This window comes from Salvelinus sp. IW2-2015, linkage group LG15 (genome assembly GCF_002910315.2).
Source record: "Salvelinus sp. IW2-2015 linkage group LG15, ASM291031v2, whole genome shotgun sequence".
NCBI lineage: Eukaryota > Metazoa > Chordata > Actinopteri > Salmoniformes > Salmonidae > Salvelinus > Salvelinus sp. IW2-2015.
In genome coordinates, this window is record NC_036855.1 from 21,476,197 (window position 1) to 21,495,560 (window position 19,364).

At 42.9% G+C, this 19,364-nt stretch overlaps 1 protein-coding gene across 1 annotated transcript; it reads right to left on the reverse strand.

Moving 5' to 3' along the window:
* Positions 1-5: 5 nt before the first annotated feature.
* LOC111973685 (long-chain-fatty-acid--CoA ligase 1-like) lies at positions 6-19,113 on the reverse strand. Its single transcript, XM_024001066.2, has 21 exons — positions 19,024-19,113; positions 12,155-12,408; positions 11,836-11,950; positions 11,671-11,735; positions 11,449-11,550; positions 11,153-11,252; positions 7,661-7,839; positions 7,438-7,470; positions 7,281-7,332; positions 6,988-7,061; positions 6,599-6,676; positions 6,367-6,501; positions 6,111-6,245; positions 4,351-4,446; positions 4,179-4,251; positions 3,966-4,054; positions 3,715-3,831; positions 3,470-3,613; positions 3,276-3,377; positions 3,091-3,162; positions 6-2,932 (listed from the first exon to the last, which is right to left on the reverse strand). The coding sequence occupies exons 2-21, from the start codon at positions 12,404-12,406 to the stop codon at positions 2,792-2,794; spliced, it is 2,154 nt and encodes a 717-aa protein (XP_023856834.1). The 5' UTR covers positions 12,407-12,408; positions 19,024-19,113; the 3' UTR covers positions 6-2,791.
* Between the last annotated feature and the right edge of the window lie 251 nt (positions 19,114-19,364).

Consider the following 19,364-nt stretch of genomic DNA (forward strand, 5'->3'; position numbering starts at 1 on the left):
TCAACTAAATGAAATTGACTGACGATAATCATCAGTTTCTTTATTAAGGAACATACAATAATATTTCTACATTGTTGGGAATTAGTCAAAATAGTGCCCAGTGAACATATTTCATCAATATTCAGTTTAAAATGTACTTCCCATTTACAAATTCACTATTTAATGGCAACTGCATAAATTATATTAGAGATTCTCCAGTACTTTTGTATAATTTCTTGCCAGTAGTTTTAAAAATAGTCCCCGAAATTGTTTTATGCCATATGTGCACCACGTCATTGCGCTTTCTCGGGCTCTACTGTGTATGCACCTTTCTAGCGGTCACCCAAATAGCGAGGGGTCGAAGCTCATTGGCTACATCTTGAATTGCTAGGGGCTGGCCCATGTGGGGGAAAATGACACAGCACAATCCCTTTCAAACTAAGGATGTAGTGGCTAATTGAGAAGATGGTAATTCTGCTCGTAGCTTATGAATGTATGAACTACACATTGACACACCCAGCCCAAAGCGGGAGGTTTAAAAAAAGTTCTGGAGCATGTCTTTAAGGGTAATGTTTCAGTTGAATCCCTTATATAACTTTGGAGAAAGGACAGTGGTCAGTAAATGGGAATGATTTACTGCAGATATCTTGTTCAAAGATACTGTATCTCAGTCACAGCTTCACTGAGAACACTAAATCATCTCTAGAATCAGAGAATACACACGTGAATATTAATTAATTTGCACTGTAAGAAACAGCTTTCCCGAGGTTTAGATGCTACGTATTGGTAAGAAGGATGGAAATGTGGTCCAGGGGGGCAATATCAGGCTCACCTAATGTCTACTTACCCACTTTCTCTACCACTTAAAAAAATAATTATATGGCCAGGTTTTCTGCAAGGAAAAAAATTGTTTGGTCCCATTTAATGTTGTTGTTCCTACTGTCTATGATATGCAAACAATGAAAATACATTTGACATACTGATGTATGTACAAAAATCTAAAAAGTATGGAATCCCCTGAAAACCGTACCAATTGTGTTTGATAGTATTGAGCGGTGTACTGTAGGAATAACCTCTATTGGCTTGGCTACATGCTCAGTTTTTAGTACTATAGTGAGATACAACAAACTGCATATCTTTGTCCAGTTACAGAAAACACAGAGACAGTTCATGTACAGTTGAAGTCGGAAGTTTACATACACTTTGGCCAAATACATTTAAACTCAGTTTCACAATTCCTGACATTTAATCCTAGTAAACATTCCCTGTCTTAGGTCAGTTAGGATCACCACTTTGTTTTAAMAATGTGAAATGTCAGAATAATAGTAGAGAGAATGATTTACTTCACATTCCCAGTGGGTCAGAAGTTTACATACACTCAATTAGTATTTGGTAGCATTGCCTTTAAATTGTTTAACTTGTTCAAACATTTTGGGTAGCCTTCCACAAGCTTCCCACAATAAGTTGGGTGAATTTTGGCCCATTCCTGCTGACAGAGCTGATGTAACTGAGTCAGGTTTGGAGGCCTCCTTGCTCGCACACGCTTTTTCAGTTCTGCCCACAAATTCTCTATGGGATTGAGGTCAGGGCTTTGTGATGGCCACTCCAATACCTTGACTTTGTTGTCCTTAAGCCATTTTGCCACAACTTTGGAAGTATGCTTGGGGTCATTGTCCATTTGGAAGACCCATTTGCAACCAAGCTTTAACTTACTGACTGATGTCTTGAGATGTTTCAATATATCCACATAATTTTCCTCCCTCATGATGCCATCTATTTTGTGAACTGCACCAGTCCCTCCTGCAGCAAAGCACCCCCACAACATGATGCTGCCACCCCCGTGCTTCACGGTTGGGATGGTGTTCTTCGGCTTGCAAGCCTCCCCCTTTTTCCTCCAAACATAACAATGGTCATTATGGCCAAACAGTTATATTTTTGTTTCATCAGACCAGAGGACATTTCTCCAAAAAGTACGATCTTTGTCCCCATGTGCAGTTGCAAACCGTAGTCTGGCTTTTTTATGGCGGTTTTGGAGCAGTAGCTTCTTCCTTCCTGAGCGGCCTTTCGGGTTATGTCTATATAGGACTCGTTTTACTGTGGATATAGATACCTTTGTAACTGTTTCCTCCAGCATCTTCACAAGGTCCTTTGCTGTTGTTCTGGGATTGATTTGCACTTTTTGAACCAAAGTACGCTCATCTCTAGTAGACAGAATGCGTATCCTTCCTGAGCGGTATGACGGCTGCATGGTCCCATGGTGTTTATACTTGCGTACTATTGTTTGTACAGATGAACGTGGTACCTTCAGGCYTTTGGAAATTGCTCCCAAGGATCAACCAGACTTGTGGAGGTTTAAAAAAATATTCTGAGGTCTTGGCTGATTTCTTTTGATTTTCCCATGTCAAAAGAGGCACAGAGTTTGAAGGTAGGCCTTGAAATACATCCACAGGTACACCTCCAATTGACTCAAATGATGTCAATTAGCCTATCAGAAGCTTCTAAAGTCATGACATAATTTTCTGGAATTTTCCAAGCTGTTTAAAGGCACAGTCAACTTAGTGTATGTAAACTTCTGACCAACTGGAATTGTGATACAATGAATTATAAGTGAAATAATCTGTCTGTAAACAATTGTTGGAAAATTACTTAMATGCCCTAACCGACTTGCCAAAACTATAGTTTGTTAACAAGACATTTGTGGAGTGGTTGAAAAACGAGTTTTAATGACTCCAACCTAAGTGTATGTAAACTTCCGACTTCAACTGTAAATGTCATTGGAGTGTGTGAGCATGTTACAGTGGATAGAGTTCTTCTAGATGGCTGTTGTGCTATACATGTTTGTGATCTGTTCCTGGAAGACCCTGTGGATGTCCACTCGTCTGGTCTTCAGAGTGGGGGTGAGGAGACCGTTGCTAACACTGAACATCTCTGGATGCAGGTGCAGATCCTTCACCTGACAGTGAGGAAAGAGATGGCAAAACGATCAGACTCATGTCTTTATGTTGTTTTCAGTTTCCTGTTACACCATGTTTTATGTCTTCATATACCATGGCACATTTGTTACAAATATGAAGTCAATGTATGCCTGTATTCATGTTGAAGATTCCTCACCTGCTCAAATGACTTCAGCCCAGCTTCCTTCCCCACGGCTGTCATGTCTTCTAACACTTCTTTCTTCACATCCTGTAGTGAGAGAAGATTTCAATCAGTACCTTCGGAGTTGATACAATCCAACAACAGCAAACATTGTAAAGGCGCAGATGGCCTATTGAGTGAACCAGGGTGATGTCACATACTGGATTCTGGCAGAGTTCCTCATAGGATCCAAAGATTCCCCTCTCCTTAACCCAGTCAATGAACACTTCTGGGTCTGGCACAACAATACCGATCAGGTGAGACTGGAAACAGAACATAAAACAGTGTTAGTGAGAATGACTGTCTTAGAAAAGGGACTATTCTCTGACAGTGAGTACCAGAATATCACAAATACCTGTAGGCTGTCTCCGTGCACAAAGACCTGTAGCACAGGGACACAACGCATGTAGACATTCTCAATCTTCTCAGGGGCAATGTACTCTCCCTGGGACAGCTTGAAGATGTGCTTCTTCCTGTCGATGATGCGAAGTGTCCCATTCTAACAGGAAAACATACCGACACACATTCACATAAAAGTCTATATGACTTGACTGACTGGAGTATCTACTGATCATTGTCCTCTATTGTAACCCAGCTCACCGGTAGCCACTGGCCCACGTCTCCACTGTGCAGCCAGCCATCACTGTCCAGGGCTTCTGTTGTTTTCTCCTCATCTTTCAGGTATCCCCGGAACACACTGTGGCCACGGATACAGATCTAACTCAGCAGAAAGGTAGGAACAGTGTTAATATAGGAACAGCATATGATACACAACAGCCAGAGGGATACATTTTTGCTGGGTATGTTGTACAATAACACGGTAATACCATGATGCTTTGTTACCAACTCACCTCTCCTTCTCCGTTCTTSGCATAATAGTTCATATCAGGAATGTCAATCAACTTCACCATGGCACAGGGCAATGGAGCACCAACATGGCCTGAGACACACACACACAGTACCAGAGTATAACCAACACGCAGCTACTGGGATCAGTGACTAGTTGTCTCCAGATATGAAGTACATAGTTTCCCATAGTCATAGTCAGAGAGTCAGCACCTTACCTGCACTCCAGTCACCTGGCATGGAGAAGGTGCAGCCTGCTGTGCATTCAGTCTGCCCGTAGCCCTCGAAGATCTGCACAGAGCAGCAGGCACATTCCACATCACTAAACCTCACACTCCCATCTAAAATAAACCCACACATTTAGTCTGAGCTCCAGGCAGGCATTCTCACCAGACAGCCGAGGGTGGCCCTGAGGAAGGAGAGCACGGTGGGGGCGATGGGCGCAGAGGCGGTCAGGATGAACCTCAGATTACCTCCTAAATTAGCCTGAAACACAAAAGAAACAACGAGAATCCAATTACATCTAACAAATACAGTTTTCTGAAAAGGGAGACTTAACAGTGCATTCAGAAAGTATTCAGACCCCTTGACTTTTTCCACATTTTGTTACCCTACAGCCTTATTCTAAAATGTATTAAATAGATTTTTCCCTCAAATCTATACACAATACCCCATAATAACAAAGCAAAAACATGTTTAGACATTTTTGCAAATATATAAAATAAAAAAAAACGTAAAACATTTTTACATAAGTATTCAGACCCTTTACTCAGTACATTTTTATTTATTTAACTAGGCAAGTCAGTTAAGAACAAATTCTTATTTTCAATGGCGGCCTAGGAACAGTGGGTTAACTGCCTTGTTCAGGGGCAGAATGACAGATTTTTACCTTGTCAGCTCGGGGATTCGATCTTGCAACCTTTCGGTTACTAGTCCAATGCTCTAACCTGCCGCCTCAACTTTGTTGAGGCACCTTTGGCAGCGATTACAATATCAAGTCTTCTTGGGTATGGACGCTACAATCTTGGCACAACTGTATTTGGGGAGTTTCTCCCATTCTTCTCTGCAGATCCTCTCAAGCTCTGTCACGTTGGATGGGGAGCGTCATTGCACAGCTATTTTCAGGTCTCTCCAGAGATGTTAGATCGGGTTCAAGTCCGGGCTCTGGCTGGGCCACTCAAGGACATTCAGAAACTTGTCCTGAAGCCACTCCTGCGTTGTCTTGCTTGTGTGCTTAGGGTCGTTGTCCTGTTGGAAGGTGAACCTTCACCCCAGTCTGAGGACCTAACGCTCTGGAGCAGGTTTTCATCAAGACTCTCTGTACTTTGCTCCGTTCATCTTTTTCTTGATCCTGACTAGTCTCCCAGTCCCTGAAAAACAACCCCACAGCATGATGCTGCCACTACCATAAAGACCTGATTGTTGGAGTGCTGCAGAGATGGTTGTCCTTCTGGAAGGTTCTTCCATCTCCACAGTGGTGGAGTGCTGCAGAGATGGCTGTCCTTCTGGAAGGTTCTTCCATCTCCACAGAGGAACTCTGCTCTGTCAGAGTGATCATCGGGTTCTTGGTCAGGCCCTTTTCCCCCGATTGCTAAATTTGGCCGGGTGGCCAGCTCTAGTAAGAGTATTGGTGGCTCCAAACTTCTTCCATTTAAGAATGATGGAGGCCACTGTGTTCTTGGGGACCTTCAATACTGCAGAAATGTTTTGGTACCCTTCCCCAGATCTGTGCCTCGACACAATCCTGTCTCGGAGCTCTATGGACAACTCCTTCGACCTCATGGCTTGGTTTTTGCTCTGACATGCACTGTCAACTGTGGGACATTATATAGACAGGTGTGTGTCCAATCAATTGAATTTACCACAGGTGGACTCCAATTAAGTTGTAGAAACATCTCAAGGATGATCAATGGAAACAGGATGCACCTGAGCTCAAATTCTGAGTCTCATAGCAAAGGGTCTGAATACTTAAATTTCAAAAATMTACAAAAATMTCTAAAAACCTCTGTCATTATGGGGTATTGTGTGTAGATTGATGAGAAAAAACATATTTAATTAATTTTAGAATAAGGCTGTAACATACCAAAATGTGGAAAAAGGGAAGGGGTCTGAATACTTTCAGAATGCACRGTATGTGTTCAGTGACGTACCTGAATCCTGTTGAACACCAGCCAGTCCCACAGACTGTTGTTACGTACCACCCCACTGCTGAGCTCAGCCTGCTTCCTCCTCACTGCATAGTGCAGCACTGCCCGGCGTAATGGGGACGTCACYGAGCCTAAGATCTACACACAGACATGCATGCACACAGAAGAGAACATATAAAAAATTAGAAGTAAGGCTACATAAACAAATACAATTGGTATGGTTGGTACAGTATCATAGGATTTGCACTCATCTGCTGACCTTGTCGTAGATGCGGTTGAGTAGGCGAGGCACCACTGGGAAGAAGGTGGGTTTCAGAGTCTTAATATCGTCCATGAGCAGGGAGATATCCCCCTGGTAGAATCCTACCCTGGCCCCATGACATAGCATGGACACCTGAGGCAGACAGGAGCATTTAGAGCACTGTCTGACATGTTTAGTCACCAAGACAGACATAGAAAAGTAGTATTGTAATCATAAGAGATTGAGCTACCTGAATCATCCTCTCAAACATGTGGGCAAGAGGCAGGTAAGATATGGACACGTCCTCTTGCTGAATTACAAATGACCCCTGTATTGGAGGGAAATAATTTCGCATTAAAAAAAGTTACACAGTGGATAATAGAGATGACATACAACCAATTAAAATATGCAATCTAGATTTTACAACAGCAATGTATATTTTACAAGGACAATTATGGGTAAACTATTTCACATTCACAAGGGCTATTAAACATCCCATGTATCATCTCTTAAAACACTACAGGGAGAAGAACAGTGAGAGAGATGGAACGAGGGATGGAGTGAGACAAATAGAGAGAAAATGGAGCTAGCCATGAAACTCCTTCTGAATTCAAGACGGAGGTGGGAGCCAGAACAGACCTCCAGGATCTTAATAACAGAGGAGGAATTGGAGGCGATGTTGCCGTGGGTGATCATGGCTCCCTTGGGCTTTCCTGGCCAAATAAACAGAACACAGTTTAGTTTGGAGGAGGGCATCACTGCACGGCTCTGTGTAACACCGGAATTTATCTCATAACTTAATGAGAGGTTGTCAGTGGGCCCCCATGGGCACATTCCTAGTAGCGTGGGTAAATGCTTAAGTATATGATTAACATGCAGGGTAGTGGGGGTACTTGAGGACTCACACAGAGATCTATAAAAACACATGGTACCTGTGGTTCCACTGGTGAAGCACACGACTGCCAGGTCCTGGGGTTGGGGTGGCTGCAACAAACAGACACGGATGAATGACAACAGGATCAAAAACAGTAGGGAAGCAGCAAAAACTGTAATTGTGACCTAATCGACATTTACCAGAGGAAAACTCACCGCAGGATCTCTGAGGTTCTGTCGTCCAAGTTCCTGCAATACACACACACACACACACGGTCATGTCTGTGGTACTCAAGGTGACTTCTAATCTAACCCCGGCGAAAGGGTGTGTGATGGGATCTTTTGTTTGTGATGTTGATCCAGTATCACAACCAAAGAAGCAGGCATCTATTCTATCAATTCATCCTCTTTACATTTTATACATCTACCCTCCTCCCACCATGAGCTGTGTGAGTTCTAGAATCTCCACTCCACAGTTCTTCCCCCTCTCCACTATGGCATCACTGCAGGGATTGAAGAGCACCAGACAGGAGAGAGTAGGCGTCACACCCTTCTCCTTATTCCCCAGAAGGGACTCTGCCTTCTCCTCCTTGTCACAGATCACCAGGGAGATCTCAGCTAGGAGGTGAAACAGACAGAATGAACATAAAGAGTAAAAGGACAGTGGTATAGGAGTGGACCAATATTTTTTTATAAAAAAAATAAAAATAAAATATACACACACACACACACACACACACACACACACACACACACACACACACACACACACACACAGTTTGAAGTCGGAAGTTTATATACAACGTAGCCAAATACATTTAAACTCAGTTTTTCACAATTCCTGACGTTTAGTCATAGTAAAAATTCCCAGTCTTAGGTCAGTTAGGATCACCACTTTCTTTTAAGATGTGAAATGTCAGAATAATAGTAGAGAATGATTTATTTCAGTTTTTATTTATTTCATATTCACAGTGGGTCAGAAGTTTACATTCACTCAATTAGTATTTGGTAGCATTGCCTTTAAATTGTTTAACTTGGGTTAAACGTTTTGGGTAGCCTTCCACAAGCTTCCCACAATAAGTTGGGTGAATTTTGGCCCATTCCTCCTGACAGAGCTGGTGTAACTGAGTCAGGTTTGCAGGCCTCCTTGCTCGCACACACTTTTTCAGTTCTGCCCACAAATGTTCTATAGGATTGATGTCAGGGCTTTGTGATGGCCACTCCAATACATTGACTTTGTTGTCCTTTAGCCATTTTGCCACAACTTTGGAAGTATGCTTGGGGTCATTGTCCATTTGGAAGACCCATTTGCGACCAAGCTTTAACTTCCTGACTGATGTCTTGAGATGTTGCTTCAGTATATCCACATAATCTTCGTCCCTCATGATGCCATCTATTTTGTGAACTGCACCAGTCCCTCCTGCAGCAAAGCACCCCCACAACATGATGCTGCCACCCCCGTGCTTCACGGTTGGGATGGTGTTCTTCGGCTTGCAATCCTCCCTCTTTTTCCTCCAAACATAACGATGGTCATTATGGCCAAACAGTTATATTTTTGTTCATCAGACCAGAGGACATTTCTCCAAAAAGTACGAATCTTTATCCCATGTGCAGCTGCAAACCGTAGTCTGGCTTTTTTATGGCAGTTTTGGAGCAGTGGCTTCTTCCTTCCTGAGGGGCTTTTCAGGTTCTGTCTATATAGGACTCGTTTTACTGTGGATATAAGATACCTTTGTACCCGTTTCCTCCAGCATCTTCACAAGGTCCTTTGCTGTTGTTCTGGGATTGATTTGCACTTTTCGCACCAAAGTACGTTCATCTCTAGGAGACAGAACGCGTCTCCTTCCTGAGCGGTATGACGGCTGCATGGTGTTTATACTTGCGTACTACTGTTTGTACAGGATGAACGTGGTACCTTCAGGCGTTTGGAAATTGCTCCAAGGATCAACCAGACTTGTGGACGTCTCCAATTTCCTTTCTGAGGTCTTGGCTGATTTTTTTTTCTTTTCTCATGATGTCAAGCAAAGAGGCACTGAGTTTGAAGGTAGACCTTGAAATATATCCACAGGTACACCTCCATTTGACTCAAATGGTTCAATGGCACTCACACCTGCCTGCTGCCATTCAAATGTCAATTAGCCTATCTGAAGCTCTAAAGCCATGACATAATTTTTCTGGAAATTTTCCGAGCTGTTTAAAGGCACAGTCAACTTAGTGTATGTAAACTTCTGACCCACTGGAATTGTGATAGTGAATAAGGGAAATAATCTGTCTGTAAACAATTGTTGGAAAAATGACTTGTGTTCATGCACAAAGTAGATGTCCTAACCAACTTGCAAAAATACAGTTTGTTAACAAGAAATTTTGGAGTGGTTTAAAACGAGTTTAATGACTCCAACCTAAGTGTATGTAAACTTCCGACTTCAACTGTATATTACATACATAGTACGAGTCAAAAGTTTGGCCACACTTACTCATTCCAGGGTTTTTGTTTACTTTTACTATTTTCTACATTGTAGAATAATAGTGACGACATCAAAACTATAAACAACATATGGAATGATGGAGTAACCAAAAAAAGTGTTTAAACAAATCTAAATATATTTTATATTTGAGATTCTTCAAAGTATCCACCCTTTGCCTTGATGCACAAACTCGGCATTCTCTCAACCAGCTTCACCTGGAATGCTTTTCCAACAGTCTTGAAGGAGTTCCCACATATGCTGAGCACTTGTTGGCTGCTTTTCCTTCAATCTGCGGTCCTACTCATCCCAATGCATCTCAATTTAGTTGAGGTTTGGTGATTGTGGAGGCCAGGTCACCTGATGCAGCACTCCATCACTCTCCTTCTTGGTCAAATATCCCTTACACAGCCTTGAGGTGTGTTGGGTTATTGTCCTGTTGAAAAACAAATGGTAGTCCCACTAAGTGCAAACTAGATGGGATGGCATATTGCTGCAGAATGCTGTGGTAGCCATACTGGTTATGTGTGCCTTGAATTCGAAATAAATCACAGACAGGGGCAACAGCAAAGCACCCCCACACCAACTCCTCCATGCTTCACGAGGGGATCCACACATGCYGAGATCATCTGTTCACCTACTCTGCGTCTCAAAAAGACACGGTGGTTGGATCTGAAAATCTCAAATTTGGACTCATCAGACCAAAAGGACAGATTTCCACCGGTCTAATGTCCATTTCTCGTGTTTCTTGGCCCAAGCAAGTCTTCTTCTTATTGGTGTCTTTAGTAGTGGTTTCTTTGCAGCAATTCAACCAGAAAAGCCTGATTCACGCAGTCTCCTCTGAACAGTTGATGTTGAGATGTGTCTGTTACTTGAACTCTGTGAAGCATTTATTTGGGCTGCAATCTGAGGTGCAGTTAATTGCCGATTTKTGAGGCTGGTAACTCTAATCCTCTGCAGCAGAGGTAACTCTGGGTCTTCCTTTCCTGTGGCGGTCCTCATGAGAGCCAGTTTCATCATAGCGCTTGATGGTTTTTGCGACTGCACTTGAAGAAACTTTCAAAGTTCGTTACATTTTACGGATTGACTGACCTCAAACGCATTAAGGAAAGAAATTCCACAAATTAACTTTTAACAAGGAACACCTGTTACTTGAAATGCATTCCAGGTGACTACCTCATGAAGCTGGTTGAGAGAATGCCAAGAGTGTGCAAAGTTGTCATCAAGGCAAAGGGGGGCTACTTTGAAGTCTCAAATATAAAACATATTTTGATTTGTTTAACACTTTTTTTTGGTTACTACATCCTTCCAGATGTGTTATTTAATAGCTTTGATGTATTCACTATTATTCTACAATGTAGAAAATAGTAAAAATAAAGAAAAACCCTGGAATGAGTAGGTGTGTCAACTTTTGACTGGTACTATACATATATATTACAGTATGTTGTAACAGAGTATTCCAGCCTTACCCAGGTTGAGGATATGCACCATGGCCTCCTCTCCAAGTGTGTCATACAGGGGCACCACAGCCATAGAGAAGGTGTAGCAGGCCAGCTCTGAAATGATCCACTGCCACCAACAGAGGGAGACAGAGCAACACTATTAGAAAGACAGAGCCCAGACTCCTTCCTAACTGATGCTTGGTCACTATGTTAGTGGTGTCTCTACAAGGACAGTGCTCTAACAGACAGGGAAATCTTAGGATTAAACATCATGGCATCTCACTACGTAGAATAGCAGGGAAGGAATGTGTAGCCTTCTGTACCTCTGGCCTGTTCTGGGKAAATATTCCAACTAACTGCTCAGGTTTTGGTTGGCAGCCTTTGCCCAAAAGCCCAGAGCCCAGCACCTGTGCCTGTTCAGCCACCTAAAACAGGACAATCAGACAGCAACAATAATTCAAATCAATGAATAGAGCTTGAGCATACCGTATAATGTAATTACTTGGTAATAACAATCAAAGACCAAAGATCCACACTCCACAGACCTCAGTGTAGGAGATCCACTGGTAAGGCTCCCCAGGTTTCCTGAAGCCAAGGCATGGGCCATCCCCTGTGCATCAACACAGTCTAGTCAGGTACACTCTGGCATGTCTGGTAAGTTGTCAGTGCTCCTAACTAGCTCATTAGTCCACTGTGTCCGGCCAGCTCACCTGCCACTCTCAGTCCTCTCTGGAACATGTCATAGGCTGTCCTGATGTCAMCATAGTAGAACTCCAACAGGACATCGTCCTTGAGCAAAGCTGAACGCCTCCAATTGGGCTCTCCCTGCAATACACAGACTTCATAAAACTCTCCCTCTTCAGCTCTTTAATATAATCAACGTTAATGTAGTAGTATAACTACAAACCAAAATACAGCGATAAATACAACTACTATTACTCACACAAACAAACATGACTGTTCTGAATAAATATTACTCTTATTAACACTCATCTGCTCCTTGAAGCTTCCAGAACACAATACTCTCACCTGTACAGGGATAGACTGGGCATTCAGATCACAAGGGGGGCGCATGGGCCGAGGGCGAGTCACCAGCCAGTATGCAGTGAAGGAGGCCAGAGCACCTATACCCAGCAGAGAGGACGGGGATAGAGAGAGGGAGGAGAAGGAGAAAGAGGACGACAAAGGGAGAAAGGGGACAAGGCTCCAGAAGTCTTTGTTTACAGGTCCTCGAACCCCCCCACTGGTACGAAGGGATTGTAACCACTCCTGAAAATGCATAGCTGAGAGAGAGAGAGAGAGAGAGAGAGAGAGAGAGAGAGAGAGAGAGAGAGAGAGAGAGAGAGAGAATGAGTGTATTTGCCTGAATGAATGAGAGAGAAATGTAATGAGAGAGTCAAAGTGAAAGGGGAAGCAATTACATCCAGGAATTCTCTACAAACTTGTGAAAAGACGTCCACAGAGGTGCTATTGTAATTTAAAGACAGAACATAAAGCATGTGCTGTATGCAAGAAAGAGGAGCTAATCTCCCTTATACAAAAGTATTCTACAGTCGTGGCCAAAAGTTTTGAGAATGACACAAATATTAATTTTCACAAAGTTTGTTGCTTCAGTGTCTTTAGATATTTTTTGTCAGATGTTACTATGGAATAGTGAAGTATAATTACAAGCATTTCATAAGTGTCAAAGGCTTTCATTGACAATTACATGAAGTTGATGCAAAGAGTCAATATTTGCAGTGTTGACCCTTCTTTTTCAATACCTCTGCAATCCGCCCTGGCATGCTGTCAATTAACTTCTGGGCCACATCCAGACTGATGGCAGCCCATTCTTGCATAATCAATGCTTGGAGTTTGTCAGAATTTGTGGGGTTTTGTTTGTCCACCTGCCTCTTGAGGATTGACCACAAGTTCTCAATGGGATTAAGGACTGGGGAGTTTCCTGGCCATGGACCCAAAATATCGATGTTTTGTTCCCCGGGCCACTTAGTTATCACTTTTGCCTTATGGCAAGGTCCTCCATCATGCTGGAAAAGGCATTGTTCGTCACCAAACTGTTCCTGGATGGTTGGGAGAAGTTGCTCTCGGAGGATGTGTTGGTACCATTCTTTATTCATGGCTGTGTTCTTAGGCAAAATTGTGAGTGAGCCCACTCCTTTGGCCGAGAAGCAGCCCCACACATGAATGGTCTCGGGATGCTTTACTGTTGGCATGACACAGGACTGATGGTAGCGCTCACCTTGTCTTCTCCAGACAAGCTTTTTTCCGGATGCCCCAAAGGGGATTCATCAGAGAAAATGACTTTACCCCAGTCCTCAGCAGTCCAATCCCTGTACTTTTTGCAGAATATCAGTCTGTCCCTGATGTTTTCCTGGAGAGAAGTGGCTTCTTTGCTGCCCTTCTTGACACCAGACCATCCTCCAAAAGTCTTCGCCTCACTGTGCGTGCAGATGCACTCACACCTGCCTGCTGCCATTCCTGAGCAAGCTCTGTACTGGTGGTGCCCCGATCCCGCAGCTGAATCAACTTTAAGAGACGGTCCTGGCGCTTGCTGGACTTTCTTGGGCGCCTTGAAGACTTCTTCACAACAATTGAACCGCTCTCCTTGAAGTTCTTGATGATCCGATAAATGGTTGATTTAGGTGCAATCTTGCTGGCAGCAATATCCTTGCCTGTGAAGCCCTTTTTGTGCAAAGCAATGATGACGGCATGTGTTTCCTTTCAGGTAAATATGGTTGACAGAGGAAGAACAATGATTCCAAGCACCACCCTCCTTTTGAAGCTTCCAGTCTGTTATTCGAACTGAATTAGCATGACAGAGTGATCTCCAGTCTTGTCCTCGTCAACACTCACACCTGTGTAACGAGACAATCACTGACATGATGTCAGCTGGTCCTTTTGTGGCAGGGCTGAAATGCAGTGGAAATGTTTTGGGGGGATTCAGTTCATTTGCATGGCGAAGAGGGACTTTGCAATTAATTGCAATTCTTCTGATCACTCTTCATAACATTCTGGAGTATATGCAAATTGCCATCATACAAACTGAGGCAGCAGACTTTGTGAAAATTCATATTTGTGTCATTCTCAAAACCTTTGGCCACGACTGAACATGTCAGTTTCAGGGATAAGAGGGGCTGGGGGGGGGGTGTCAATGTTTATGGAACAATTAGGAATGAGGCTGACAGATTATATACAGCCCAAAATGAATAAAGCAAAATTACAAACAAACTTGGTGACCAAAACTAAATAATGCAACATCCACTGTTTTTAAAAAGCCCAGCCGAAGCACACTGGCCCTCCGGCTCAGCAGACAGACAAGGGGACTGAGGAGAGAATTAATGGGCTGGGGAGTAAAGGGGAGAGGGACTCGGAAGTAATCATGATTGGCTAACCAGAAACATGCGCTTAGGTTACTCTTAGTCAATGCTGTTTCTACCAACATAGATGGAGCTAGAGAGAGGAGAGAATAAAGAGAGAGCGAGTGAGGGGGAGAGTAGATGCATACAGTAACAGTTTGGTGGCGAGATGGGAGGGACAGCGTGATGGCCTGTAGGTCCACCCTCATGTTTCCCTGCCAGTCTGTAATTGCTCATAACCAAACCAGAGTATGAGAAAGAAACATGGACACTATGTTAACCAAAACAAACGTGAAACAAACGTACATCTACGAAAACATTTCATTCTCACACCCTCCTGTCTTCTAAAATCTTGTATGTCCTTCCAAACTATGAGTTTGCCCACAGTTCCACTTTCTCTGCTTATGCACATGGAATTCACTTCACCAAATAAATCCCCCTCCCCTATACCCCTCAACCTCTCACCCACTTTCTCTCCCCTTCTTTCAAAAGTGAAGGGGATAAAGGGTGTCCCTCTCCTTCAGTCTTTGAACCAGGCCAACCATGTCCCAGTTCGCTCCCCTGGAGAAAATAATTACCAGAGATCCATCATTCTTTTTCTCATTACTTGTTCTTCAAGTTCTTTGAAAGTTCTAGGACCTCTCCAAATGCACAATATCTAGCCAGAATACAGTGGGGCAAAAAAGTATTTAGTCAGCCACCAATTGTGCAAGTTCTCCCACTTAAAAAGATGAGAGAGGCCTGTAATTTTCATCATAGGTACACTTCAACTATGACAGACAAAATGAGAAGAAAAAAATCCAGAAAATCACATTGTAGGATTTTTAATGAATTTATTTGCAAATTATGGTGGAAAATAAGTATTTGGTCAATAACAAAAGTTTATCTCAATACTTTGTTATATACCCTTTGTTGGCAATGACAGAGGTCAAACGTTTTCTGTAAGTCTTCACAAGGTTTTCACACACTGTTGCTGGTATTTTGGCCCATTCCTCCATGCAGATCTCCTCTAGAGCAGTGATGTTTTGGGGCTGTTGCTGGGCAACACGGACTTTCAACTCCCTCCAAAGATTTTCTATGGGGTTGAGATCTGGAGACTGGCTAGGCCACTCCAGGACCTTGAAATGCTTCTTACGAAGCCACTCCTTCGTTGCCCGGGCGGTGTGTTTGGGATCATTGTCATGCTGAAAGACCCAGCCACGTTTCATCTTCAATGCCCTTGCTGATGGAAGGAGGTTTTCACTCAAAATCTCACGATACATGGCCCCATTCATTCTTTCCTTTACACGGATCAGTCGTCCTGGTCCCTTTGCAGAAAAACAGCCCCAAAGCATGATGTTTCCACCCCCATGCTTCACAGTAGGTATGGTGTTCTTTGGATGCAACTCAGCATTCTTTGTCCTCCAAACACGACGAGTTGAGTTTTTACCAAAAAGTTATATTTTGGTTTCATCTGACCATATGACATTCTCCCAAACTTCTTCTGGATCATCAAAATGCTCTCTAGCAAACTTCAGACAGGCCTGGACATGTACTGGCTTAAGCAGGGGGACACGTCTGGCACTGCAGGATTTGAGTCCCTGGTGGCGTAGTGTGTTACTGATGGTAGGCTTTGTTACTTTGGTCCCAGCTCTCTGCAGGTCATTCACTAGGTCCCCCCGTGTGGTTCTGGGATTTTTGCTCACCGTTCTTGTGATCATTTTGACCCCACGGGGTGAGATCTTGCGTGGAGCCCCATTGCCTGTCTCTTATACACATCTAGATGTGTATAAGAGACAGGTTTGAGGTTGTGGACAGGTGTCTTTTATACTGATAACAAGTTCAAACAGGTGCCATTAATACAGGTAACGAGTAGAGGACAGAGGAGCCTCTGAAGAAGTTACAGGTCTGTGAGAGCCAGAAATCTTGCTTGTTTGTAGGTGACCAAATACTTATTTTCCACCATAATTTGCAAATAAATTCATTAAAAATCCTACAATGTGATTTTCTGGATTTTTTTTCTCATTTTGTCTGTCATTGTTGAAGTGTACCTATGATGAAAATTACAGGCCTCTCTCATCTTTTTAAGTGGGAGAACTTGCACAATTGGTGGCTGACTAAATACTTTTTTGCCCCACTGTATATTGCCCTGAACTCAAATAAAATGGCATGTTGGAGTYGTCACATAATTCATACTGTGCCCAGCATTCATAATAATTACAATTCTTTTAGCCGATAAAATAATAAATATGGCTACAATTGTCTTAAGTGTTGCACTACAATAGGAGCCAACACCTGCTGAAAAGTGGCCGTCTGAGTTTGGAAGGTCCCCATGGCTCCTTTGACGTATACAAAGACAAAATAAATGGTCTTTCATATATGACACATAACAAATGGTTTGCTAAGAAGAATATCCCCCTATGTTCCCCTATTTCTCTCTTTATCTAGATTAGAATGTAGCATCATCTCCCTTCTTCCCTCAGTCCCATTCATTGTGGCTATTGTCAGAGCCAGACAGGGACTATTGTGCTTCCCTGGCACTTACTCCCAAACAGAGATGAGACAAAGGGAATAATGGAGACATGTGAAARAGTTACTAAGCAAATGAAATATCTAAGAGGGATTAAATACACCCATTGTAGGCCTCTAACATATATTTGCTGTGTTATAACGTGTAGATTAAACACAACAATCTGGAATTAATCACCTATACTGCTCAGTAAGATACGCATTAAAGGGTGGCATAAAGCACCAGCTAAGAGTTTCAAAAGTGACAAATATTTAACAGACACCCAAAGGCAGTTTGCATGTCTGTGCATATTCACTCCTGCTGGCAGGCAGAAACAGAGATAAAAAAAAAACAGAGCAATACTAAGACAAAAGCAGAAACCACACAATGTGTAATTCTCTCCAATGGAAAATAATGAGGATCAGGAGCAGTATTGCAGCCACTGTCTGTAGCCTCATTGTCTTTGTACTAATATAACATAGGTACCTATGTCATTGCAGACCTGGATCTATGTTCCACAGGAGAGAGGTGTATGGGGGAATATGGTTGGCAAGGGATTTCTTCATCAAGCAGATTCATTATTTTCCAGATTTACAGTGATCAAAAGCCACCACACTACAAAAATCTCATTACGCGTGTGAGCAAATGGGATGTTGGCTTCGAAGACCATTCCTGATGAAAGACAAATGGCATGTTATTCTCTGACCCAGAAAACTACAGGTGGTGAGAGGAAGGACTGAGTGGCAGCATAGCCTAGCACTACACCAAACGGTTCTCTGAATGGAGATGGGGAGAGCACTGGGGACACGTGAGGTTAGTGAATAAGTGACAGAGTAAGGGGGAGAACAAGTGAAATGCACGGTTGTTTTCCGGCTGTGATTCCCAAATGAAGCGTGAAAAACACCGACATAGTCACAATTAGGGTTTTGGGAAGGGAAAGGCGACAGAGAGGAAGAAAGATGGCACGGTATGCGTCACGATGATGGCTGCTGGGAAGATTAACTGTCCAGGAGCGGACAGAGCAGCATCACTCTAGTCAACACACACTCAGAGAACACAGGAGTTCTTTGCAGAACTCCTACCACCATCATTAGACTCCCATGGTATTGATTAGAAGGAGGGCCTGTCTTGAATGTGTGTTTGTGCACTAAAGCAGCACAGCTCACTATACATAAATGGACACTCAAACTTCAGCTGTCCAAGGTGTTACTTTTACCCAGTGTTACTATACCTCCACTATCTGACTGTACCAGCGACACAACAGTATGCCAACTCAGCCCTGCCCAGACTGCATTCCAGCAACATGGACAACTTTTAAACATGTTGCCTGTGGTTTCCATAGACAGACATAGACTTCAATATTAATGCAAAGGCATAAAGCCCCTGCAAAAACAAACTCAATGCAGACATATGGGTACATGCAGCCAGACATTATGTCTGGTAACTGTACAGAACTCAAGCTATACATGTTGGTCCAGCTGGCCAAATACAATGGGTTTCAAGCCATATAGCAATTACCTTTGTTTGGGGAAAAAGAAGGATCACATAATTCTGCAATGGGTGTTTTCACCTCATATGCTAGAATTAAAAGTATAAAGAAGTATTTAAAATATATCCTTACTTGAAACTGATAACTTACTGTTATGGCAGCTGACAATTTCTTACCATGCATTGCAAAGTTTAGAATGTCGAGCTCGAAAATCTTATTTCTGTCCCATTCATGACCAATACATAACTTAACATGCATCATCTTCAGAAAAGACACACGCCTTTCTCTCTCTCTTCATTGACATAATTGTGTAGGACAACTCAAAATCGTCAAGAATGTACTGTAACGTTACCTGTTTCAAAGCTTGTATCGAATGGAAATGGTAAACAGGTTATAAGCAAGTGTATTGCACTTATGCCCCACGATGAGTACGCTCGCTTGTATCCAATAGTGTCACTACTAGTGTGTTACAATTACCTACTCTAGCTAATTTGTACCTAGTAGAGAACTTTCCCCACAGTTTTAAAGAAATAGTTTCACAAGAGTCGAGGCAACCGACTCTTACCTGAACAAAATCTAGGTCACCCAATTTTCTTCAAATTGTGTTCTTCTACTTCGGCAGGAGTAGCGAAATCACCAACCGACACCAAACACACCAAAGTGTAACCCTTAACCCCCCTCTTCTTGAGAGGGGTACAGCTGCAGACCTCATCCCTCAGGCCCCTCTCTATACCGCCACCTACTGGAGACCTCATCTCTCAGGCTCGTCTCTATAATGCCACCTATTGGAGATCTCTCAGGCCCCTCATCTCTCATACCCCTCATCCTCAGGCACCTCTCATCTATCAGAGATTGCCATAGAACTGTTGCCATAGAACTGAACTCTACATGTCAGACAGGATTATC